The 27683-nt window shown below is 47.5% G+C and overlaps 1 protein-coding gene across 1 annotated transcript in view; it reads left to right on the forward strand.

Annotated features, from left to right (window-relative positions):
* Positions 1–27683, forward strand: part of tmem178bb (transmembrane protein 178Bb) — a gene marked incomplete at both ends in the record, with an annotated part of 90731 nt that overhangs the window by 37336 nt on the left and 25712 nt on the right. The window contains one exon of the mRNA XM_080537897.1: positions 18568–18681. Coding sequence (XP_080394023.1) covers positions 18568–18681 — 114 coding nt within the window. The remainder of the gene's footprint in view (positions 1–18567; positions 18682–27683) is intronic.

The following is a 27683-nucleotide window of genomic DNA, read 5'->3' on the forward strand; positions in this document are numbered from 1 at the left end:
TTAAAAAGTAGATAGTATTAGTAGTCGGCGTTCTGATATAGGGTTAGGGTTATGTGATCTAGGCCCTGTGTGCATGTGTGTGTGCATGTGTGTGTGTGTGTGTGTGTGTGTTGGTCATCTCTCTGACGTGATCTAGGCCATGTGTGTGTGTGTGTGTGTGTGTGTGTGTGTGTGTGTGTGTGTGTGTGTGTGTGTGTGTGTGTCAGAGTGGATGAAATGGCCCTGATCACGAATTCAGAACTAGGCATTACAAACTTTCTTCTCCCTCTCTCTCTCTCTCCCTCTTTCTTTCACTGCTTCCTTTCTTCTCCTTCTTTCTCTCCTCTCCTCTCCTGCTATGATGAGTGATGTACCTGGGGTAGCCGTCAGTCAAGGCCCAGTGCTAAGCCCTGTAATCCCAGACTCCATTGCTCCAAATGCGAGGAGCCGCCACCACCACCACCATCAGCGCCGCCGCTGGACTTCACACACACACACACACACACACACACACACACACACACACGTGTCTGTGTCTGTGTGTGTATGTGTGTGTCTGTGTGTGTGTGTAGATGACTCAGGTCCACCAACAGTCACTATGACAATCAATGCCACGTCGCGCAGTGCAGCATGCGTCCAGGGGACAGGTGTGTGTTATGTTCAGGTGTGTGTGTGTGTGTGTGTGTTATGTTCAGGTGTGTGTACTGATGCAGTGTCGCACACGCCGTCTTCAGCGCTGTGGGTTGGAACGTTCTGCAAGCTTTTTTTTTTTTTTTTTTTGCCGTGCTAATTTTGTTACCTTGTCTTCAGTGCTCCAGCAATAGAGAGCTCTTCCCTGTTTTATTTTAAGTGTGTGTGTGTGTGTGTAGTGTGTGTAGTGTGTGTAGTGTGAGCGTCGCATCACAAGGATTGGATGAGACAGTGTGCATGGATGTAGAGTATGTATGCATTATAGTGTATCCATACTACTGCAGGCATTGCACGCGCGTGTGTGTGTGTGTGTGTGCACACGCGTGTATGTGGTTACTCCCTCCCTGTATGTGTAGATACTGTATGTATACCGCGCGTGTGTGTGTGTGCGTGTGTGTGTGTGCGTGTGTGTGTGTGTGTGTGTGTGTGTATGTGTTTAGATCTATGCGTTCGCCATATAGGAATATGTTTGTTTACTTTGTCACTCTCCATCACAAGCTTGGATCTGAGCCCAGGACCATCATCTCCCATCAGACAACAGGAGTAAAAGCATACCCCCACCCCCCCACCGAATCCATTCCCTCCAATGGCAGAACGTAGTGCACTATACCCTCACTAGCAATACTTGAAATACCGATTCATTAGAGCATTGATTACCATACCACTGTAAATAGATAAATCAAGCAACGCAGGCGAAACTCCACCACCAAGAGGGAGGAATTATGCTGCCTCGACGAGAATGTATAATCACTGACTGTAGGTAATTGCGGAAGAGGAATGATTGCGCACATATTGAATGTTAATTACATTTGAGGCTTTTTCCTTTCTCTATTAGGTAATCTCTAAAGGGTACGCCGGCAGAAAAACAAGAACAAGGTATCTGCATTGCACCTTTCTGGACCGTACGGTCCATTGATCTGGTGGTGATTTTGGTATTTGTATCCGTACTGGGGCTTTTGGGAAGTAAAGGTTGCTTCTCCCTCCGGGCTAGCTTTGACATTTACATTTTGAAAAGCAGAAAATCCTCTCAACTAAGCATGATTGTTATTGGTCGGACGGCTCGTTTTCTAATCTGGGAAGTGCACAGTAGGTAACCTGCCAGGATAAAAGCCATTCTTCCTCCAGAATCTTCTGGAAGTATACTACGTGTGATCCCTTTTAAATCTCTCCTGCCTTAGGCAGACTGCCCCCCCGGTCAGACACATTACGGACAGTCAATTGCGTTCTTGGCAGGGATCGTAGGATGTTTAAGTTAGACTATACAGTAATCTCTCCTCTGTCGTCCCAAGATGACAAGTTAAGGTTCGATGGGCAGATCGAAGCTGCCTTAGTTCAAACTCCTCTTTTCACAGAAAACAAGGAGAGCTCCTTCCCTAAATTCACAAGCCACTTATATAACTCCATCTTCTAACTCCATCCAGGTAATTGAAACATGTATATCTCAAACGGATATATTTCGTATCCAGCAGGTGTTATAGAAGACGGTACATAATCACATGAATTTAGCTAAAATGGCTCCCCCAACAACGAACAAAATGGCCGCCGTGCTGACAGTATGACAGTATGTCTTCCAAAGCACCGGGAGTGAGATTGAAGCGATAACAACAAGAACATACCGGACATTTCCGTATAGAGCCGTCTTAGATCCTTGACTGATCTGAAAAAGATGAAGCGAACCAGCCCTGATAATATCTCCCTCTCTGTCTATCAGCAGCCCCTTGCGCCAAGGAGTTTGTCCTCTGCAAGGTGGTTGTGGAGAAACGTGGAGGATATCCATCGTTGTTTGGTGGCGGGGGGGGGGTAATCAATCCATCATCACTCCCTTCTACCGAACCCCAAGGGAGAGATTTAGGGTCCTCTATTTACAGATGGCAGCTTGGTGGGTGGTTGTTAGGAAAGGGGAGAGAGGGTGGGGCCACCACCTGATCTGGAGATAGAGGGGCCAAACACTCCCCCCCCCCTTTTCACCCTCCCTCGCCCCAGTGACAGACCTCCAGAAATGACAACAGGAAGGGAGGCAGTCGGCAGTTGGCAGTATGGTGCTGAAGCTGAGTACGATCACTGTGATCACTGGGCCAATATTCCACCGTATCAGAATAACATTCGACTCAACATACTGTGAGGCAGTTCCAGACTTGCGACAGCAAGGACGGCTGCGGTCGCTTATTTGAGACACCAGTATAATCATATTCTGGTTTTTTCAGCGGCTGCGTCCTCGTGCATTCCTGTGACATCGTAGAATCGCTGGAGTTGGCATATGGAGACAGCCACGAGCTCAGGCGATGTTTTTTGAAACCACAGTAGTCATTGTAAAAATGGATCTACTAGTATGAAAAACCCTGCAGCCATTTATCCCTGACAAACCACAGAGGCGTTCACACCGCACATGACAGCGACTAGATGGGGGTTTCACATCATCTTAGCTTGCCAGTGAGGCTCAGAAGCCCTCAGGGAATGCCGGGTAAACAGAAGTCACTGTCCTAAAGAAACCACACAAGACAGTTCCTGTACGCTCAGGAGGGAGGTGGGTTCTGACGCTGAAGGGATGGTCGTTTGTGGCTCAGTTGGTAGAGCGTTGAAGGGATGGAGGTATGATAAGGATGTATGTGGGGAAGGAGACATTTGTGAAGGTGTTTGGGGAATGGAGCACATTTATAACTGTGGGGGAGGATGGAGGGTTGGTTTAGGATTTAGATTTGGTTTGTTTTTGGTTGGTGGTTTGAATTTATGTTTTTTTTTAGTTGTTGTTGGTTTGAACTGTTGTGTTTTCTTATTTTTATTACATTTTTTTGTTGATAGGGGGCTGATGCCTTCCTATATGTAAATAATGTAAATGATACATTTTTGATAACATGTAATTTGGCGCTAACAACGCTTAGGTTGTGGGTTCGATTCCCGCTGGGACCATATATAATGTATGCACCCATTGCAATGTAAGTCGCTTTGGATAGAAGCGTCAGCTAAATGGCATATATGTCCCACTGTGCCCTAATTACTATCCCTATCAATCTACACTCTAAAAATAGCTATAAGATATGCAAATTTTTGTTATAAAAGAGTTGGCTTCAGTATGCGCAGATTGACTCATTCATATATAACAGGCATTGGGTGAACATGCATACGAACATACCCTTCCATCCATCTTGAGAAGGGGAGGCTGGTGGAGGTGGACATCGGAGGACAGGCTCATTGTAAGGCGCATAATGGAATGAGGAATGCTTTTTAAACATTTCGGGGGCCACTTTGCGACTGGCGGGGCAAAGGGAGGACGGAGGACGGAGGGATGGAGTTTTGCAAAAGATTGAGAAAGGGACAGAATCTTCACCTCCACGGTCACAGTCTCACTCCTCTCCTGGAAGAGTAGTAGGCTCCCTCTTCTTTCAAGCACCGTAGGAAACCAAATCAATTTTATTCACTTCCTCTTCGTTTGATTCTCTTTTGTGTGACTGGACAGGCTTTCTTCTCCTCTCCCCACGGACGTTCTTTGTGGCCAGTAAAACTGTCAAATGGTGTTCTTATGGATGTCAAAAATGTTCGAGAAGAATGTTTCAACCTCCCGTATTCCCATGGATTTGTTGTAAAAGTGTGTTATCTATTTTTTGCATATTTATAGCGATTGCCAAATTCTTGAATTATATATTGGAAAAACGTACATATATATATATATATAAATATTCACGGTGGACACATCATTAGTTATGTAGGGCTAGTCATCTACAATCATACATGTCCATCATTAGTTATGTAGGGCTACTCACAGTCATAGTCATAGTCAATTTATTGATTTAAACACGCACCAAACTATACCGGTTTAGGGCGCCCTGGGCGCGGACTCTAAAAACAGAGAGAAAGCATGATGGTATGGTAACACAGACGGGTAAGGACAACAAAATGAACAAACAAAATAAACATGGAGGATGTCTAACATTCATAACCGCACACACTTAAAGACAGACATTCATACTAGAACACATCAGGAACATCTCAGTAGCCTAGTTCACGGCAGTAGTGAGTTTTAAGCAGAGTCTTGAACGTCTCTAGATCGGGGGCGGTCTTGATGTTCAGTGGGAGGTCGTTCCACAGCGGTGGAGCTGCCACTGCAAAGTCATCTACAAACACACATGTACTTCATTAGTTATGTAGGGCTAGTCATCTACAATGTGCCTTCTCACGGCTCCTCTCTCTCATTTTCAAGGAGCACCAGATTAACTTAGTTTTTACTTTACTTTTAAGTAGAAAGTAAACAAAGTTGCCGTGTCAGAAGAGAAAGCTCAGTTGGGACAAGCCCGTGGCCCAGTTGCAGTCATTTACTCTTGATTAATTGAACACTCCCATCTTCCCTGACAAGATCAGCACATAACGGCCTCTTTCTGGTGCCATAAGCTCCCTTCGGCAGATAACAGTGTTGCCCCTGTACATGTTTTGTTTTGTTCTGTTCATACCCCAAGCATTCGACAACAGTAGGGCCAAGGTTGGCTATGGCCTCCTATTTAACTGCAATGTAGTTTGTGGAGGAATGGAGAATATAATGTTCGTTTGCTGTTGTCCTTTTATTGAGTGACACATAATACAAACCTCCCATGGGGGTGTACTTAGGGCTGGGGACTTAAGTGTACTGGGTACCTAAGTGTACTGGTGACCTAAGTGTACTGGTGACCTAAGTGTACTGGTGACCTAAGTGTACTGGGTACCTAAGTGTACTGGTGACCTAAGTGTACTGGTGACCTAAGTGTACTGGGGACCTAAGTGTACTGGTGACCTAAGTGTACTGGTGACCTAAGTGTACTGGTGACCTAAGTGTACTGGGGACCTAAGTGTACTGGGGACCTAAGTGTACTGGTGACCTAAGTGTACTGGTGACCTAAGTGTACTGGGGACCTAAGTGTACTGGTGACCTAAGTGTACTGGGTACCTAAGTGTACTGGTGACCTAAGTGTACTGGTGACCTAAGTGTACTGGTGACCTAAGTGTACTGGTGACCTAAGTGTACTGGTGACCTAAGTGTACTGGGGACCTAAGTGTACTGGTGACCTAAGTGTACTGGGGACCTAAGTGTACTGGTGACCTAAGTGTACTGGGTACCTAAGTGTACTGGTGACCTAAGTGTACTGGGGACCTAAGTGTACTGGTGACCTAAGTGTACTGGTGACCTAAGTGTACTGGGGACCTAAGTGTACTGGTGACCTAAGTGTACTGGGGACCTAAGTGTACTGGTGACCTAATTGTACTGGGTACCTAAGTGTACTGGGGATCTAAGTGTACTGGTGACCTAAGTGTACTGGTGACCTAAGTGTACTGGTGACCTAAGTGTACTGGGGATCTAAGTGTACTGGTGACCTAAGTGTACTGGGGACCTAAGTGTACTGGTGACCTAAGTGTACTGGTGACCTAAGTGTACTAGGGACCTAAGTGTACTGGGGATCTAAGTGTACTGGTGACCTAAGTGTACTGGGGACCTAAGTGTACTGGGGACCTAAGTGTACTGGTGACCTAAGTGTACTGGGGACCTAAGTGTACTGGGGACCTAAGTGTACTGGTGACCTAAGTGTACTGGGGACCTAAGTGTACTCGCTCCTTCTCCAATCAAAGCTGGTAAACTGCACTGGGTGTTATTTTCTCTGAAGATCGGTTGAGGTGAAAATACAGAGCTAACCATTGAGGGGCACTTTGTGACTGGCAGGGCAAAGCTTTTTGTCATTGCATAGAGTACAAGCAAATGTATTTTTTGCTCTAGGCACAGAGTCAGCCATAGTCAGCACCGCTGGAGCAATTAGGGGTTAAGTGCCTTGCTCAAGGGCACAGCGGCAGTATATGATAGATATGATGCCAGCAACCTTCCAGTCACCAGCTCACATGCAGCTCCCTACTGAGGCGGGGATCGGACCTTCTGATTGCCGCCCCGGATATACAGTCAGTGATTATTTTATTAAGTTATTTTTTCTGAGTGGGGCAATCCCACTCATATTTTTCCTTTTAATGACAGACACAGTAGAGATTATGACAGGAAGGATGGGTGAGAGAGAGAGAAGGGATGACATGCAGGATATGTCCGCGGCTGGAATCGAACCGGGATCCCTGCGGTACATGGTCAGCGCTTAATCCACCTAAGCGCCCCACAGTCAGTGATTTTGACCGTTCAACTAAGCCTTGTTGATTGGATGAAAACTCACGCACGAGGACCAGGGAAGGGAGAGAATCATCTAGAAGGCTATTGGCCCAGCGATACCCTGGCTGTGACCCTTCCACAACCCCAACCCAACGCTACCACAACCGTCTCCCCCCCCCCCCCACCCCCCCCGCCTGCCTGTCCGCTGTTTATCCATGGTCTTACAGGCAGATTCATCCTCGTTAAAAGTATAATGTTGGCAGGGGTTTCTGGCTGTATTCACTAAGCCTCTGCAACAATATTTCATCCTCCTAGATTTTCCTTCTATTCATTTTTCAATATGTCATCAAAGGTTCTGCGTAGTTACCTGGCTAGAGCGTGGGGGTGTGGTAGAGCCGGAGGTGTTTATCTAACACCCACAGCTCCGGCTGAATGGAACTGAACTCTAACTGAGGCAATTACCCAGTGTCCTCTCTGGCAGTCATCACAGGAACACCTCCAACACCGAAGTTACACTCAAGGAGAAGGTGACAATTTCCATTTGCACATAACCCCCGTGCAGCGCCTCACCAAACCGTAATACAGTTCGAGGGATAATGACAGAAACAATGGACTGCTCAGAAAAACACACCACCTGACATTTGCAATGCGTCCTTGCCAGGCTGTTTCCCTCTCTAAGTCTCTCTCTCTCTCTCTCTCTCTCTCTCTCTCTCTCTCTCTCTCTCTCTCCATCTCTGTCTCTCTCTCTCTCTCCCTCTCTCCACCTCCCCCGTCTCTCTGTCTCTCCCTCTCTCTTTCTCTCTCTCCCTCCCTCCCTCCCTCCCTCCCTCCCTATCTACCTCATGCTGGGCAGAGCCAGACACAGCATCAGGACGGGTGTGTTTTCCATCATTTTTAATCCTGAGAGCAAGGGTTGGGTGTGAGGGGGGCGCGGGGGGGAGGGGGGGGGGAGGAGAAATAGAATGATGAAGTGGGTCATGAAATAAAGAGGCCAGGGCTTGAACTGTTGCAGGACCTCCCATCTGGCATATTAAACAGGGCAAGGCAGTGGGCTAACTAGTACAGTAGCTAACTAGTACAGTAGCTAACTAGTACAGTATCTAACTAGTACAGTATCTAACTAGTACAGTATCTAACTAATACAGTATCTAACTAGTACAGTATCTAACTAGTACAGTAGATAACTAGTACAGTATCTAACTAGTACAGTAGATAACTAGTACAGTAGATAACTAGTACAGTAGATAACTTAGACAACTAGTACGCTTCACACTACAGACTACAACTTTGTCGTTTTAAGACATAAACCTTGGATAAGCCATGTGTGTGTGTGTGTGTGTGTGTGTGTGTGTGTGTGGGGGGGGGTTGGGGGATAGAGCTAACACCTGTTGTTATTGTATCCCAGAGAGGACTCGTTGTCTTTGTGTATTATAGGAGTTATTTGCCTGCTAGCGAAGTCATGAGGAGAGGCAGTGTGCGTCAGAGAGAGAGAAAGAGAGAGAGAGAGAGGAATGATGGAGGATTTGCATGTCCTCCAGCCATGTTGAGGATAACTCTATTCAGAGTTATTCCCTCTATCATTGCCAGGAAACGGGTTTTGAAGGGATCAGAGACAGGGTGTTGTTGGCCATTCTTCTGTCTCTCACAGTCTTATGTTCCACTCTCCCTCTGACTAAGTTGGCAAATCAATAAACAATTTAATGGATTGCATTCTGACTCAAATAATGTCCTCAAAGCGGTTTGTAAAAGAAAACAATCTGTAATGCTGCAATGGCCAATTGCCTCTATCTACAATCCCTCCATTTTGTTTTGTAATGTTTTGCAGGGGGGTTTTGGTTTTTCTTTTTGAAAATGGAGTAAATTCTTGCATCACTTGAGTAAAGGCTTGGACAAAGTGGTTTTAGTTTCCCATCCCGTATTGTAATGGAAACATAAATGTGACACATTGTAATGCTTTGGTCCTCATGTCGGGATCTGATGAGTGACCAGATAACTAGTACTGTAGCTAACTAGCACAGTATCAAACTAGTACTGTAGCTAACTAGTACAGTATCTAACTAGTACTGTAGCTAACTAGTACAATAGATAACTAGTACAGTACATAACTAGTAATGTAGCTAACTAGTACAGTAGATAACTAGTACCATAGATAACTAGTACAGTATCAAACTAGTACTGTAGCTAACTAGTACAATAGATAACTAGTAGCCTACAGTAGATAACTAGTACTGTAGCTAACTGATACAGTAGATAGAGTAGCTAGAGCTTCATGGACATTCATATGTCATCTGTGGTGATTACAGTGTGGCTTCCAGCAGACATCGTTGCCCAAGTTCAAAGGCATCCCTAAGGACTTCCTCTGTCTCCACCAGGACCCTTTATCTCCATCAGACCCACACCTAACAGCAAGAGGCACATTTACAATTAGCCTGCAGTGCAGTAGTCAAACACTGCTGCTCTGGGATAAGATCAGATTAGACTGTGTGTGTGTGTGTGTGTGTGTGTGTGTGTGTGTGTGTTTGTGTGTGTGGGAGTCGGTGTGGGTCTGTGCGTGTGTGTGTGTGTGTGTGTGTGTGTGTGTGTGGGTGTGTGGGTGTGTGTGTGTGTGTGTGTGGGTGTGGGTGTGTGTGTGTGCGCGTGTGTGTGTGTGTGTGTGTGTGTGTGTGTGTGTGTGGGTGTGTGGGTGTGTGTGTGTGTGTGTGGGTGTGGGTGTGTGTGTGTGCGCGTGTGTGTGTGTGTGTGTGTGTGTGTGTGTGCGTGTGTGGGTGTGTGGGTGTGTGGCTGTGTGTGTGGGAGTCGGTGTGAGTGTGTGTGTGTGTGTGTGTGTGTGTGTGTGTGTGTGTGTGTGTTTGTGTGTGTGGGAGTCGGTGTGGGTCTGTGTGTGTGTGTGTGTGTGTGTGTATGATACTGTAAGTGTGTTGGCGAGAGCATGTATGTGTGGACTTCAGTTTGAATCTGACACACACAATCATAGCCAGGCCCAATCACAGCCAGGATCAATCACAACCAGGCACAATCACAGCCAGGACCAATCACAACCAGGCACAATCACAGCCAGGCCCAATCAGTGACAGGGAAGGAACGCCATCTGGCTGCTTGGTGGCCGGAGGCTGAAGGACTGAAGAGCAATTTGGCTAAAATGACTGAGGTTCCAAATCCATCTGCGAAACAGAAGGAATATGCCCACTGACTGCAACATCCAGGTGCCTGGGGAGCATCTCGCCTCTCAGTGAAGGGTGTATAATGTCACCTAATGTAATGCGTCTCAAGGCGCTCCAAAACGCATGAGTTTGGGCATTAGACTTCCTCTCGTGTCGTCAGCCTTCACAGAGGCAAGCGCGCGGGGAGAGAGCGGTAATGGTGACTAATGTAGCACTCCACACCGGAGAAATAAACCAGCTAAAGTGCAATACAGTTCTGGAGCATCACACAGGCGGAAAGAAAGGAAGGGAGATGGATGGAGAAAGATATTGAATGTATCACTCTGGGGGAGCAGCTTCAGGTTACTCTCTCCATCCCTCTCCTTCTCCTCTACCCTCCCTCTCCTCCTCCTCTACCCTCCCTCTCCTCCTCTACCCTCCCTCTCCTCCTCCTCTACCCTCCCTCTCCTCCTCTACCCTCCCTCTCCTCCTCCTCTACCCTCCCTCTCCTCCTCTACCCTTCCTCTGCGGACAAACGACTGGATGGATGAAGCTTGCAGATGGATGAAGCTTGCGAACAGTCACAGTCACAGTATACTAGGTCTAAACTCCTAGGACCTGGGTTTAAGCAGTTGTGTTTTTTTTATATAGTTTTATTCAAAAAACACTTTTTAATTGAAAAATCAAGACTTATTTTTTTTTTTCTTTAAATCGTCCTAATTTGCAGTCATTTCATAATCGAGTGATTAAAAACGAATTAACCCCCCCCCAACCTCGTCTGAGACGAACTCAGTATTAGTGTACCGTGCACGTCACCTGTTTGACACAGAGACGTAGAGGAAGAGGCCACAGCGGCCACTTCCTGTGTTGCCAGCAGGCTCGCTGCTCCGCTACGGGAGAGCACAGCCAGACCTGTGTTTGTTGATGTCTCCCTGTGTCTTTAGTGACCCTGACAAATTCACTTTGTTTTGGCATGAATTATGAATACGCTTATCCGCGGATAAATATTTGCAAACCGTTTGGCGCAGCACTGCTGTTACCCCGCACCGCTCAAAGCGGTCAGGTTTTGAAGGGGATCATCGTGGAGTGCCTCGTCCAGCTATAAATATTTAAATGGTCAGATTTGCTTACCTGAGGCTTGAATACATGTTTGGAAATGCACTTTGAAAGTGGTTTGTGAAAACCACCTGTTTTTCAGATGTTTCTTGAAACGAGACGGTTCGTTCATTGTTGTGGTGTCATCTTAGTAAGTAAGTAAGTAAGTAAGTATAAGTAAGTAAAAGTTATTTATACAGCACCTTTCCCAGACCAAGGGTCACAAAGTGCTTTACAAAACAAGGAAGAAACACAAATAAAACATAATACAAGATCGAAAGCCACAGCAGGTTAAAACAGGCAAAACAAGTGAAAATAAAAACAAGTAACAGACAACAGGTGTAACAGCATCAGCAGAACACAGAAAGACAGGCCCTTGGGGCTATCCAAAAGCCTGTCTATACATACAAGACAGTCTTTAGCTGTTTTTTAAAAACCTAAGTAAGTAAGTAAGTAATGTTTATTTATATAGCACATTTTACAACGACAAAGACAGCCGCCCAAAGTGCTTAACAGAAAACACTAGTAAAAGAGAAACAACAGATAAAAATACACTGAACACAAGGTGCAATACAAAATACAAGTGCAGAAATAAAAATACAAAAGTGCAGTGTCGGGAGGCAGGCTCACCTCAGGTCAAAGGCCAGAGAGAAAAGGTGTGTCTTAGCTAGTTTTTTAAAAGCCTTGACGCTCTGGGCGGATCTGACGTGGAGGGGGAGGCTCCTTAGGAAGGTCAGGCATACTATGTCCTTTTCCCAGATTCTTGGGTTCGCAGGTCCAGTGAGCAGAGAGTACAACAAGTTGCCTAATGAGTGTGCCCCGGCTGGGGCGCAGGTTGGAGGCGGCAGTGGCACAGGAGGTAGACCCGCTGTCTAATGATTGCAAGGTTGGCAGATCGGTGGTTCGAGCCCCGGCTGGCCTCATGTCGAAGTGTCCTTGGGCAAGACACTGAACCCCAAATTGCTCCCAGTGAGCAGGCCGGCGCCTTGCATGGTAGCTTGCCGCCATTGGTGTGTGAATGTCTGTGTGAATGGGTGAATGAGAGGCCGTTGTAAAGTGCTTTGGATAAAGGCGCTGTATAAGTGCAGTCCATTTACCATTTACATGGACACGCGTCACTGTGGCCACCCTGTCAGCTGGGGTCGTCATGAAGGCCGTGCATACGTCACGAGAGAACAGAACTCACCCAGGTTGGATGCGAACGATTCATTATTTTGCCTGCTTCGAACGTTGGGGAGAGAGAGGGTTAGGTCTGGGTCTGTTCCCCCTGGGCTCCACCATGGTAATCAGTAACTCGGAACAATGTCTGACATTGGCTTTAATCCGAAATTGGATAGAAATGAAAGAGACCAACACAAAAGAATCCTGCCCATAGTGACGACATTACATGCATTCTACCCATAACCTGCACTGAGTAGCATTGTTGTAGCTAGCGAGTGAGGGAGGGAGCGAGACCATTGGGATCAGTCAGCATCGACCCACCTAAGTTGTATGTAATAAGAACCGCACTCAGCCAATCAAGCCAGGTCGATACCAAAGTTTAGAGATCAAGCCTGGACTCCCATAAGGCCTTGGGAGAGCTTCTTCTCAGACAACCTATTGACTGGCATTCTGCTACACAGCATAACACACATGTAGCTAGCTGACACGCAGGCCAATATTCCTGAAGAGAGGAATTGAGTGAGAGTGAGTGACTGAGAGAGAGAGCGAGAGAGTGAGTGAGAGAGAGGGAGGTCAGAGAGGGAGAGAGAGGGAGGACAGAGAGAGGGTGAGAGAGGAAGGACAGAGAGAGGGAGAGAGAGGGAGGGAGGACAGAGAGAGGGAGAGAGAGTGAGGACAGAGTGAGGGAGAGTGAGAGTGAGAGAGAGGGAGGACAGAGAGGGAGAGAGAGGGAGGACAGAGTGAGGGAGAGAGTGAGTGAGAGAGAGGGAGGACAGAGAGAGAGAGAGAGAGAGGGGGCCGTGCTGCTGGCCCACCATTAGCTCACTAGCAGATTCCCCCAGAGAGTGTTCCTGGCTTCACTGCAGTGGTTTCGCTAGGTTGGCTGAGCAGTGACTTAAGCCTCTGTTATTTTTTTCCATTTTTTTTTTAAAACTGTTGCAGGGAAACAGCATCTGATTGGTCCCTTAGACGGTCTCATTACAGGTCGACCGGGGGAAAATAAAAATACTCTTTTTAATTCTGATAGATTCATTCTTCCACAGCGCTCCTCTCTGATGTCTCTAGTTCCTCTCCTGGAGGGGGGAGAGTCTCTGTGGCGAGACGCCGTCCGTGCTACACACGGTGGAAAGCGTGGCGAATGAAAAAGGTTTATTTCCGTTGCTCGTTCGAGCCATTGCGCAGACCAGAGAGAATTGTCGTTATTACGTCCTTTGAGGGAAAATAACATAAAATGCACCGTGTGATGATAAACACTAGTGCGAGCGTCAGAAATCAGCCCTCAAAGAGAGATATGAGACAGAAATAGATGTTCTTCTTGCTCATTGCTGGCTCTGCCTACAGAGGGAGAGAACAGAGGATGTGGAGAGAAGACCTCACATCATCCTACAATGACTCAGGTCTTACTACACTAGTGTGGTGCTAGCATACAGACACACATACACACACACACACACACACACACACACACACACACACACTCCTTCTCATGACCTCTGAATAAAAGCACAGAAAAGGAAGGCAGGAGAAAAGCTCAGAAGATAGAAGAGTAGAGACATGAACAACTTTGAAATCTTCTGTCTTAGAGAGAGGGAGAGAGAGAGGGAGGGAGAGTGGGAGAGAGCGAAAGAAAGAAAGAGAGAGAGAGAGAGAGAGAGAGAAAAGAAAGAAAGAGAGAGAGAGGAGGCATCAAGGGGGCAAATTAAACTGCCAGTGGGAATCTGGGCTGTCTCAGAAACAAAGAACCGACAGGGATCCCAAAGCACATGAAAGATTCTTAAAAGCCAGCGGATCTTTGGTCCCTTCCATGATGGAAAAGGGCAAACATCCACAGCTAAGGATTTCGATTTTTTGAGGGGGGGGGGGGCTTACAGCAGCTCACAGCAGCTCACAGCAGTGCTTCAGTTGAGCAGGTCGCCTCTGCAGTGTTTCTTCCGCTCTCGTCTTGACCTGAGACAGCCCAGTGTTTAAATGAACTGTGACCAGATGGTGAGAAACAGGAGTAATTGCGCTCTGAGGCTCAGAAGCAGAGGTCAGCGGTGTCTTTGTCCTGAGGTGATTTCATAGCGTCCCCCCCCCCCCCCCCCCAACCACCACCCCTCGTTCTTGAATTATGTCAGTATCTCACACACCACAACCTATAATGGACAACAAACATCTCGGATCAAGTCAAATATTGTCAAGGAGATGGTTATAAACTAGTAATAACCTAGTAATGACACGGTGTGTTCATAGTGAACAGCCTACGAGATGTAGATCTGAACTGTTTGTGTTTAGGCAACTCTTTTGTCAGGCTGTGTCAACACAAGCCCATTCCTTACAGCTCTTATCGTATTCCACTCTCACATTACGGCAGAGAAACAGCCTTTTAAAGACCCGAGGACACCCACAGTAGCAATGGGCCTTAATTGCAGTCTAGATCCTTAATGGCCTCCTGTCCAGGCTCTCTCCATTTCTCTAGAGGGAGAGGGAGAGGGAGATTGAAGGAGAGAGAGAGTGAGAGAGTGAAGGACAGGGTGAGGGAGAGGGAGAGAGTGAAGGAGAGGGTGAGGGAGAGAAGGAGGGAGGGAGAGATTGAAGGAGAGAGTGAGAGTGAAGGAGAGAGGGAGAGAGAGATTGAAGGAGAGAATGGGAGAGAGGGAGAGAGTGAAGGAGAGCGTGAGAGAGAGAGTGAAGGAGTGGGTGAGGGAGAGAAGTAGAGAGAGAGATTGAAGGAGAGGGTGAGGGAGAGAAGTAGAGAGAGAGATTGAAGGAGAGTGAGAGTGAAGGAGAGAGAGAGAGAGAGAGAGAGAGGTGGTCGCTGTGAGGGGGGGGGGGGCTCGGTCAGATAACAGCGCTCTACCGACAGTTTTTTAACCCATTATTAGCCCATCTAACCCTTTATTGGCCAATGTATCCCATTATTTGCCCATTTAACCCATTGTTAGCCCATCTAACCCATTATTGGCCCATTTATCCCATTATTTGCCCATTTAACCCATTATTAGCCCATCTAACCCATTATTAGCCCATCTAACCCATTATTAGCCAATTTAACCCATTATTAGCCCATCTAACCCATTATTAGCCCATTTATCCCATTATTAGCCCATTTAACCCATTATTAGCCCATCTAACCCATTATTAGCCCATTTAACCCATTATTAGCCCATCTAACCCATTATTAGCCCATCTAACCCATTATTAGCCCATCTTACCCATTATTAGCCCATCTAACCCATTATTAGCCCATCTAACCCATTATTAGCCCATTTTGAAACCCCTCCAGCTCTCCAGGCTCCAAGGCTCCAAGCAGCCAGCCCGTTTTCGGCAAGAAAATCCATACCTCCCCATTGCCATATGTAATATCAAGTAGTAATTTTGTCGTGTTATATTGTATTGTTATTTCGGTCGATTATTCCTCCCCTTTAATAATACCAATAGGTATTGTATTTTATATCGTTGGAAAGCCTGATTAGTCACCGTTACACCGAGGTACAACTTGTAAGGATCATGCATTCGTGGAATGAGCAACACAGCTAACCGTGTGGGTAGCGGCCAAAATAAATTGCCAAAATCCCCTGCAATATTCTTCTTTTTTTTATTGTCTGTATATCTGTCCATTATGTCAATCTTGTTTGTCTTCTATGTCACTATTTGTTTTTGCAATGCATTTTCACAAATAAAAAAGAAAGTTCCATCCCAGCTCCACCGTCCCCACGGAGCAGGCCTCTCCATCTCCGTCTCTCTGGTTGACGGTTGACACAGAGCGTACCCGCGTGCAGCTGTTTCTAACGCAGCGGGAGAGAGCACCGCGGGCGGGGCTGAGACGGATCAGCCCCCACAGAGCAGAGCTGCCTCGAGCCTCGCGTAATGAGAGATGTTTGTGGGCGTCTTGAAGGCGAGGAGCTGTCTGTATGGGGGGAGGGGGCGGGGGGGTTATGATGTCATTGAGCGCTTGTGTGTGGGTATTATTTTCGAACACTCGATGGATTTGCGGCGTGATAGAGGTGTTCCTTCCTGGAAGCATGGTTGGGGGGACGGGGGCGGGGGGGGAGTTGGTGTGTATGTGTGTGTGTGGGTGGGTGGGGGGGGGGGGAGTTGGGGTGTGTGTGGGGGGGGAGGGGGAGGGGGGATAAAGGGATATAGCTGTGTTTCCCTATTTGAAAGTCGACACAATGTGGATGTAATTGTAATTAAGCCCTGGCTTGCCCCCTAATCTGTATCCACTATTATCAGATCTTGGATGTATTATTATCAGAGAAGAGATTATTATCTCCCCTCTGTGAGTGAGGGGGGGGGGGACTGCAGATAGAGACGGTCATGAATGGGTAATTACCACTGGAAGTGGTTGTGGTCCCCTGTGGTAGTGGTGGTGTGTGTGTAGGTGTGTGTGCATGTGTGCGTGCACATGCATTTCTGTGTGTGTGTGTGTGTGTGTGTGTGTGTGTGTGTGTGTGTGTGTGGTGCTGGGCAGCGCCGGGGAAAGGGAAGACGTTGTCCTTCTTTCTGTCTCCATGTTTGCGCAGCCCCGAGTCCCCCGGGACTATCCCATAATGCAGTTTTCAGTATCCCGCACGGCCTTGCTGGAGATAATTAGAGCGGACATGCAGTAATTGTGTCAGAAAGGCAGCGTCTCCTTCCCCTGTCTCCTCGCGTATCCTACCGTCGCCGTGACGACCACAGCATACTGTACAAGCTTCCAAATGGGAGCGTTGCCGGGCCGATACTGTAAATGGTAAATAAATGTTAAATGGACTGACTTATATAGTGCCTTATTCCAAAGCACTTTACAATGGCCTCTCATTCACCCATTCACACACACACATTCACACACCAATGGCTGCAAGCTACCATGCAAGGCGCCGGTCTGCTCACTGGGAGCAATTTGGGGTTTCAGTGTCTTGCCCAAGGACACCTCGACATGTGCCAGCCGGGGATCGAACCTGCGATCTGCTGACCTTGCGATCATTAGACGCTAGCTCTACCTCCTGCGCCACAGCCGCCCCGAGCCAGCCTGTACTGTTTCCTCCCCTAAGCCTCCGCATGAGAGGTAAACAATTTAATGAAAAGAAAACTGAGAAGTGGAGAGAGAGAGAGAGACAGAGAGCGAGAGAGAGAGAGAGAGAGAGCGAGGGAGAAAAACTTTGTTCAGAGAAAGAAAGAAAAAGGAATGGTCTCGCGGGGGTGGTGGTGGAGGGGGTGGTGGTGGGGGGTGGAGAAGAGAGGCAGGTGTGGGGTGTCATTGTCGCAGCACTCACCTAACGCCAAAACTTCATATTTCAACCCCATTTTTATTTTATTTTTTATTGTTTTTGAGAGCTGACTTTCTGCAGTCACAGGCTCAGCCTCTGGGGAATGTGGCTGTCTTTGGTGTGTCTGCAGAGGGAGAGAGAGAGAGGGGAGGATGAGAGGGAGAGAGAGAGAGAGAGGGGAGGGAGAGAGGGAGAGAGAGAGAGGGGGGGCCCCAGATCAGCCCCAGGGGCTCCAGCCAAGTGGTAAATCGGAGCGTGACTCCCTGGGGATTGAACTCTGCCAAGGTCAAGGGTGTCAGATGGTCGGGTGGTGGGTGGTGGGTGGTGGGTGGTGGGTGGGGGGTGGTGGGTGGGGACTCTCAGGGTGTGGCGGTGTTCGATCCAGACACACATGTACACACACATGTACACCACCCACTCACACACGCACGCGCAGACACAAACACATGCGTGTAGGCGCACCACCCACACACACACACACACACACACACACACACACACACACACACTTTGTACTTTGTACTATCTAAAAAAATTACCACAATAGATGATGAGGAGATATTAAGTGACATTATGCAACCGCAGACACAGTCCTTTCCCAAACCGTCCGCTGAAGAGAGTCGTTGTGACACGAGAACCGCGGTTGAACCACGGGCTCTGTGTTCTCAGGACAACACCGTCGGGGGCCTTTTTGTTCCAACGCCGAATAGCTTCTAAGACAAGATTAGTTTGTTGTACGCTTTTTAATGAACGAGTCCTTCCTCTGACAACTGGGCTGTTGGAGAGATGTCAAAAGGAAAGTCAAGGGGAAATTAATCGTAGATTTGTGTACGTCCCGAAGTGACACTATGTGCTTCCTGGGAAAGGAGCGTGGTGGCACGCTATTTGTCAACGAAGCAGAGTACCTGCCAGGAAACCCGGTGTGAGTGAACGACAACAGAAATAGCCTAGCATGGCTTCTTCATCACACGATCCTTTCACAATATACTCCCCCTGGAAAGAGATGTCCCGTCCCTCAACCTTTATGTGCCTTTCATTTAGATCTAAATAACGCCGGGGACCCCCCCGAGCCCCCACTTCCGCAAAAGGCAATGATCTGTGAGTTCATCTGTGATGTTGTCATTGTAACTGATCCTCCTTCCTTTTGTCTTCCCTCCTCCTCCAGGCTCCATCGCCAGGTGTTCCTTTATCAAGTACCACTACTCCTCAGCCACGATACCCAAGAACCTCTCCTTTAACATCACCAAGACCATACGCCAGGACGAATGGCACTCCTTGCGTAAGTCAGACAGGCTTCTTTTTTCTTTTTTTGGGCCTCTTTGAAACACTAACACTAGTTTCTACCACGTGATGAATGTTGTCTGACTGGGATTCTTGGGGACAGCCACCCGACTCTGACCTCACCTCACTGAAGTTGAGATTTAAATACGTTTAAGATCAGGGTTAAGGTTAGGGTTAAGGTAAGGGTAAGGGTTAAGGTTAGGGTTAAGGTAAGGGTTAGGGTCAGAGTTAAGATCAGGGTTAGGGTTTAGGCTAGGGTTAGGGTCAAGGTTAGGTAAGGGTTAGGGTCAGATAAGGGTTATGGTTAGGGTTAAGGTAAGGGTAAGGGTTAAGGTTAGGGTTAAGGTAAGGGTTAGGGTCAGAGTTAAGATCAGGGTTAGGGTTTAGGCTAGGGTTAGGGTCAAGGTTAGGTAAGGGTTAGGGTCAGATAAGGGTTATGGTTAGGGTTAGGGTAAGGGTAAGGGTTAAGGTTAGGGTTAAGGTAAGGGTTAGGGTCAGAGTTAAGATCAGGGTTAGGGTTTAGGCTAGGGTTAGGGTCAAGGTTAGGTAAGGGTTAGGGTCAGATAATGGTTAAGGTTAGGGTTAAGGTAAGGGTTAGGGTTTAGGCTAGGGTTAGGTATGGGTTAAGGTAAGGGTTAGGTAAGGTAAGGGTTAATGTCAGGGTTAGGGTTTAGGCTAGGGTTACGGTAAGGTTACGGGTTAGTATTTATCTCATTTCCATTTACCTTCTTTATTGTATCATAATGCTCTGATCATATTTACAGTTCCCCTCATAACCTGTACAAAACATTTTTATAGACAGCGTTTTACAACAAACCCAGAAGCAAAAACCTCTAGGTCTGAAAATATATAATAGTACAATACAGTACTACACTATATTTTACAAGCAATATGTCCATAATGATTGTATGGAGCTCACCCCCTTCATTTTATATGCTGTGTCGGCAAGGCTAGAGACGACACCAATAAAGACAGATGAAATTGGATTGTTGTGGTCCCTATGGACTCCAGTTCTTAGAGTAGCTTCAATTTGCTTCTCCTTCAAAGTAGGGCATCAGGCCTACCATTTTACGTTTGCAATCGTTCCCCCAATTTGGATAAGCATACTGTGTACTACACAGGGAGGAAAACAATGTTTAGAATGTTTAAAACCTCCATTGTGAGTTGAATCGTTTACATGAAATCTATGAGGAATTGGCGGAATCATCTCAGAACATCAACAACAGTTAAAGAACTACAATTAGAAAAGTCGACGTTCTCTCTGAGGTGCTCTCTCTGTAAATGCTTCAGTAGTCTTATGCTCTGTTCAGTCAGCTAAACTCTCTCCAAAACAGCAACCAGACTTGTGTGCGTGCCATGCAGTGGTTGACATGGGGAGGCTGGTGGAGGTAGAAATCGGAGGACGGGGCTCATCGGGGAGGCTGTTGGAGGTAGAAATTGGAGGACGGGCTCATTGTAATACTGGGGATACCACTGTCTCCTCATTCCATTTCATGCATTACAATGAGCCTGTCCTTCGATTTCTACCTCCACCAGCCTCTCCTGGTAAGGTAATGGTTGTGACTGCTGTCTACATCTCTGACTGTACTGTTAGGAGACTATAGGCGAGCCTATAGGCGAGCGGTGGGGGGGGGTAGTGGGCCGTGTGGCCAGCGAGCCGAGCAGGAATGCGCTGTGGCCCCAAACTGTCACGAGTTTGCCCTCCACTGAGCCAGGTGACAGGGGGCGGGAGGGTGGGGGCGGTCGGAGGGGGGGTTAAGAGACCTTTCTCAAACCCAAACCTTCCTTCTAGACCCTTCCCTTCTCCTCTCACCTCTTCTCCTCTCCTCTCTTCTGTTCTCCCCTCTCTCTTCTTGCTCTCTCCCTGTCTAACTCTCTCTCTCTCCCTTATTTTATCACTATGTTCCTCCTTCCCTCTCCCCCTCCCCCCCCCCCTCACCCCCCCCCTCTCTGTAAGATAGTTACATAAGCCAGGACTGTATGAAAACCACTTAACACTGCCAAGCGCCACAAATGAAAAATATATGTTTCCTGCAGTCAGGAGGATTTCTGTGATGGGTTTCCATTTTCCTCTCAGCACACAGTTTGTATTTCGATAAATCAGTGAATCGCGTGTGAGGTTCGCGGCTTCAAAGCCTTACTTCTGGCATATTCTGCTCTAAAAAACGAACATTCCCATCAGGAGATCCTCAGACCAAACAACATAATCCCCCCATGGCGACGCTTTGTTGTATCCGAGAACAAAAGGCATCACATTTATTGGCCGAAACGAGCGGACAGCTTCGCCTGTGTCCGTCCTGAAAGCGATCGTTTTAAAACTGCCATAATGTAGGATCATAATGAAATACCAACGTTAAAAAAAGGGGCCTTTACGTTTGAGTATCCGTTTAATCTTGAGGCCCTTTGATCACTCGCTAAAACAAAACAGTTCACACTTCCTGTCAAGAAGGTCAGCCTCTCTCGCCCGTCTGAGGCAGTCTGAGATGTTTAAAGTCCTTATTACTGGGGCCTATCCCCCGCTGCCTCCGTCAGACATAACCATATGTGTCCCATTCTAATGCTTTGGTCCTCATGTCGGGATCCGATGTAATGATCGGACTTTTCTTTGGAAAAGTTTTTTTTTGCGTTGTTGAAAATCTATGACACATCGCTAGTCAACTAACACAGCTTGTTTTGTGAACCTGCTAACAATGTAAAGTAGCGTTATAGTTAACTCGGTAGTAGTGGGGATTACTCACCCAATCCATTGCGTTGTTGCAATATTTTGGCTCGACTTAGCGAGTTTGTGTTGTGATTCTCAACAACGTTGAAACGTAGTTCCGTGGTTTCAAAAGAAAAGTCTGAACATTTCCGTGTCACATCACCCCTGTGACGCATTATGCCGTCGTTCCAGGCTGGGTGTGACCAACTGGAAAAATAAAAATAGCAAAAGAAAAGGGAACTTAAACCAAAACATACTCGCCTGCCGTGTACCTCTGCTCAGTGTCCAATCTATAGAGGCGCTATGGGTCCCAGATTAAATTACGGCACTGAAAAAACCTGCGAATAGGAAATTACAAGCAGGCCTTCCACCTTGGGCCGGTCCTCTGGGACAGCAAGGTTGTGATGAGCCCTTGGAGCAGCCTTCCACGACGCTACAGCCCAGTGGATGAGCAGTAATTGAGCGACATCTGGACAACGTTCAGGGAATATTTGTGGGCCGGCTGTGGCGCAGGTGGAAGAGCCGGCGTCTAATGACCGCAAGGTCGGCAGATCGGCGGTTCGAGCCCCGGCTGGCCACATGTCGAAGTGTCCTTGGGCAAGACACTGAACCCCAAATTGCTCCCAATGAGCGGGACGGCGCCTTGCATGGTAGGCAGCATGCCGCCATTGGCGTGTGAATGTGTGTGTGAATGGGTGGATGAGAGGCCGTTGTAAAGTGCTTTGGAATAAGGTGCTATATAAGTCAGTCCATTTACCATTTAAGTGGAAGAGCAGTAATTGAGCGAGGGGAGGCTTTGGGTCATTTCAGGACAGAGTTTGTGGCGGGCCTTTGGTTCGGTTTAGGACAGGGTTTGTGGTTTTATCGCTAAAATGACAACCTGACTGTACTAGCCTCTCCTGTAAGTTCATAAAATTGAGCTCAGGCGAACCTTAACATTTTCTCCCCCTTCCATTAACCGTATTCGAGAGACAACTCTGTGAGTGACAACGGCGCCGCTTCAAAGACTCTGAGATGATGAATGCGATACTCATGTGTTTCTGTCAGTCACGAAAAGCCTAGAAAGCAGCAACGGCAGCGAACGCGGCAAAGAATGAAAAAAAAAAGACTTTTTTCCATTACGTCTGAATATCAACAACACGCAGAGACACAATAACCCCTTCTTCTCACGGCCCCATCCTCCGCAACAGCAGACTGTGAAAGCGTACATACTTTATTTGAGTATTTGGAACGTTGCGTTTTTTTGCGAGGGAGGGGGGGGGGGGGGGGGCAGGATGGAGAGTGGAGAGAATGGGGCGTCTTAAGCACTGGATCTTAGGGATTTTGTAACATCAAACGGAGCCATAAATTGTGGAAAAGCCGGGGAAAAGCCGTCAATGAACATGACAGGGCGTAATCCCAAGAAGCAGCCGGAGATTCCGGGGGCTGGGGGGTTAATTGTTCTCAGGGCAGCCCCCGCCCTCCTAGTCCCTGTTTGATGATGTGTGGGATTGTGGCTCATAGTAGATTATACAGCAAGCGGGTCGCTATATGAGGTCTACAGATGACAGGGATTTTACTCATGAAGAAACATTGATTTGATGGTATTTAATAGCTTTAAAGGGTCGCCGCTTTCAACCCGTAAAAGCTGGTTATGCAAAAAGCTACTCTATTCTATCTCTCTCTCTTTCTTCCTCTCTATCTCGCTCTCTCTTTTTCTCTCTCTCTCTCTCTCTCTCTCTCTTAGTCTCTCTCTCCCTCACTTTGAACACACACAAGCACAAACTTTGATCATTATGGCTAGCTAGCTTGTCCGCACGCACGCACTCAAGCACGCGAGCACGCACGCACACATGCAAACACACCCACACACACTGCCTGAACACTGTCAGATGCATTTGAATGTTGACATCAGTTGTCAGTTTTTTTTTTTAAAGATCGCTTAAAGAATCTCTCCCCTCCCCAGCACTTTCTATCAGCAGTGAGCAGGCAAACAACCGCTCCAGGGGACAGCATGATGAGGGGTGGCAATGGGAAGGAGGGAGGGAGGGAGGGAGAGAGATAAAGCTGGCGAGGCCTCACCATGCATCCCTAACTCTCAGCCTGAGTTTCCTGGGCCGTCCTCCCAACCACCTGACAGGGGCATGGCTGTCACTGGCAACACCAATATGTGGCCAGAGACATTTATGTCACTGTATGGGATCTCTCAGGAGGCCTCCTCCTCCCAGCCAGGGAGCCATGTCTACAGGCTGTTCAACAACAAGCTAGCGAACGGAACTGCTGCTATGAATCGAAAGTAGAATTCAGAACAGTCGTCATGAATGGCTAAACAGAATGCTCCGTTGTGCTTCTGTGGACTGTATGCACTATGAGCAATCTGTACGTCACGAACAGAATGGAAACATCACTGGAGACTCTGTCGTGATTGCTAGAAAACAATGTAATATTAATATGAGTGGTTGCTAACGAACGGGAAACATGTTCTGTTTGTGTCCAAGGCCTTGAGCTTGCAGGTTATGTTTAATCGAGTCATTTATTGGAATTCACTGTGAGTTATCTACTGGTGCTAACTCACTTTTTGCTAGCAATCATAACAATGTCTCCAGTCTCCAAAAAATGTCTGCAGTTATGCTTACAATGTGCAACTTGGGACCTATGGACTTTGTATTGTATTGAAACTTTCTGTATTTCTGTATACTTTTCAGGCTCAAACTTCCAAACTGCTCTTTGCCTAATTGAGTACTTTACTGCATTATTATTAAGTCATTTACTGCCCTGTTGACTAATGTGTATTGTTATTATTCTCTCTGCATTCCTATCCTTATACTTACTCAGCGCTGTGAAGCGACTGCTCGTTACAAGGAATTTCCATTGGACCGTTCGTATCCGTATGCTGTGCATACAATGAATAAACTCAGATTTGATTGGTTTTGACGCCGCCAGTGGGTGATGAGAGTCTCTCAGCTCTCCGAGTTGCTAATGCGAACGGGATCACGCCACATTACGGTGAAGCTCCTCCATCATCAGTGACTGTTGTTGGTGATTAAGTCCACCCACCTTGAGCATTAGATAATTAATGAGTTGAGATCGCTCGTTACGTGCCATTACGTGCTGGCAGAGGTAGGGAAGCAGAACATCATTAACGGCAGTGGCTTCATTATGCTCTCATACTGTATCAGTGGCAAGTTTCTTCCTCATATAAAGATTTTATCCCTACTTCGAACAATGTCCCAGTTTTCTATGCTATGGTATTGATATTGATGATCATGTCATCCGAGGATCCGAATCTCCCCCTCCACCCCCCCGAACACCACCTACGCAGCTCCACCCCTGAACACCACCTACCTACCCAGCTGACATTTGCACACTGTTGCCATGCTAACACGATCCGTGCAGAGAGGAGACGGAGGTGATGATGCGAGTCTGTCGAAGTCTCGGAGGGCGTTTTACCATCCGCAGTCAGGAGATAACGGGAAGCCGCCAACATCTCAACATCTCTCCACACCTTCCATGTCTGGTCTGGTCTGAAGATCACCAACATCTCAACTGTCCCCACACCTTCCATACCTGGTCTGGTCTGAAGCCGCCAACATCTCAACATCTCTCCACACCTTCCATGTCTGGTCTGGTCTGAAGCCACACCTTCCATGTCTGGTCTGGTCTGAAGGCACCAACATCTCAACATCTCTCCACACCTTCCATGTCTGGTCTGGTCTGAAGCCACACCTTCCATGTCTGGTCTGGTCTGAAGCTGCCAACATCTTAACATCTCTCCACACCTTCCATGTCTGGTCTGGTCTGAAGCCACACCTTCCATGTCTGGTCTGGTCTGAAGCCTCACCTTCCATACCTGGTCTGGTCTGAAGCCACACCTTCCATACCTGGTCTGGTCTGAAGCCACACCTTCCATACCTGGTCTGAAGCTGCTAACATCTCAACATCTTCCCACACCTTCTATGTCGGGTCTGGTCTGAAGATCACCAACATCTCAACTGTCCCCTCACCTTCCATACCTGGTCTGGTCTGAAGCCTCACCTTCCATGTCTGGTCTGGTCTGAAGCCTCACCTTCCATACCTGGTCTGGTCTGAAGCCTCACCTTCCATGTCTGGTCTGGTCTGAAGCCACACCTTCCATGTCTGGTCTGGTCTGAAGCCTCACCTTCCATGTCTGGTCTGGTCTGAAGCCTCACCTTCCATGTCTGGTCTGGTCTGAAGCCTCACCTTCCATGTCTGGTCTGGTCTGAAGCTGCCAACATCTTAACATCTCCACACACCTTCCATGTCTGGTCTGGTCTGAAGCCGCCCTGACAAGAAGCATGGCGATCCCCCCCACCCCCTTCTCCTTCTCTTATCTTTTTCTATGAGGAGATGTCGGTCAGAACAATCAAACGAAACACGTACAAGGTTCCCTCATGGTTGCCAGTCACTGTCCGACACCGACTTCCTTGACTCTTCCTCTGTCCGTGTTAACTATTAATGTCCTTCCTCCTCCTCTCCAGACCTTTAACACAGCCTTGCCTTTTTTACCTACTATAAGAGCCGCCTCTGGGGTCAAATTACCATAGTCTTTAGAATGGAAAGCTGCTACTTACACACAAACGATCACTAGTTGGCCGCTTGTAAATTAGCCTTCCTCCTACACAGAAAAACGGCAAAATAGCTTTATACTAGCTTATCCTGATGTGATTTTGAAAATGTAAGGATACTGGGTGGACCTAGGAGCACATACAGTATGTAGGAAAAGTCATGAAGGAGGGTCCTGAAATTTGATCGAGTGCAAAGATAGAACATTTTTCTTTACTCACAGGGACCCCTCATGGCTGTTCTAGTATTAAAGAGGCTGAGAGGGAGAGGAGATGTCTATTAGGGGGCATAGAGGGAGCCATTAGATGATTTGGAGAGTGGATTGGTTTGGCTTGCATTTGGGATAGATGTTACCTTATACAACATTATACCATGGAGCCCGCCAATGAGGTCATAGAGCTTGTTAATATTGCATAAGTGACCTTGGCAGATACAGTGTGCAAGGTTGCCCTTGTGGAAAACTTACATTGCAGTCACATGTATGCTAAGATCATCGGATCATAGCATCGGACAAGGTTAGTAATACATTTATTTATGAGTCGAAGCAGGTCTCACTCTGGATAGAACACGTGGACACTGAGATGCTGATCTTTAATGTGGAATATTTGTATTGCCCTTTTTTCTTTTTTTACCATGATGTAAAACATCCCAAAATATATGATTTATTAAGGGATATGGCTCTATGAGTGTCAGGACGTTTAGAAGCTGCTTTCCTGTTTGAAACACACGTCAAAGACTAATGCTGAGTAGAAGGTAATCATGGGGGCATTAATTAGGAGGGAAGATCTGGATGTTTCCATTTTTAGACATGGGGCTGAGGCAGCTGATTGACAGCTCACCACAAACACAGATACACACTCACATGCTAACGCGCACACGCGCACACACACACACACACACACACACACACGCACACGCACACGCACACGCACACGCACACGCACACGCACACGCACACGCACACGCACACGCACACGCACACACACACGCACGCACGCACGCACGCACACACACGCACACACGCACACACGCACACACACACACACACACACACACACACACACACACACACGCACACATGCAGGCAGGCAGACGCAGGCAAGCACACACATGCAAACAGATACACACACGCACACATGCACACACACACATACACACACACGCATGCACGCACACATGCAGGCAGACGTAGGCAAGCACACACATGCACACAGATACACACACACGCACACATACACACACACACACACCCGTACATACACACATGCACACACTCACAGCCTGTACCAGATGAAAGAGCAGCAGACCTTGCAATGGATTAAATCCCTCTTGTTTGGTGAATGATTGATGGGAATTACAATCAAGTGTAATTAATAGGGGAGGGACGAGAAAAACCCAGCAAAAAAACACATACTGTAGCCGCACCGTCTGGGATCAATGCACCTCATTACCCATAACCATCCCAGGCATCGGAGATTAGCTGAAATCAGTTGGGTTTGCCCATGTGACCTCGGTTGCCCGCAGGGCCGGTGATTCATCAGTGGTCGGCGCAGCGCGTCGGTGTGTTTTGCGGTCCAAAGGGGGAAGTGTTGGGAAACAGGCCGGAACATGGCCAGGAGTAGGGTTGCCTTTGATCCTGTGCGGCAGAGATGAAAAAGTCCTCCGGAAAAAAAACAGGGCTTATTGGAGGTGTGCCCACAACACGGCGTGTCCACAACAATGTCTGTGTGTGTGTG

Source organism: Nansenia antarctica (genome assembly GCF_963989245.1).
Source record: "Nansenia antarctica genome assembly, chromosome: 8".
NCBI lineage: Eukaryota > Metazoa > Chordata > Actinopteri > Argentiniformes > Microstomatidae > Nansenia > Nansenia antarctica.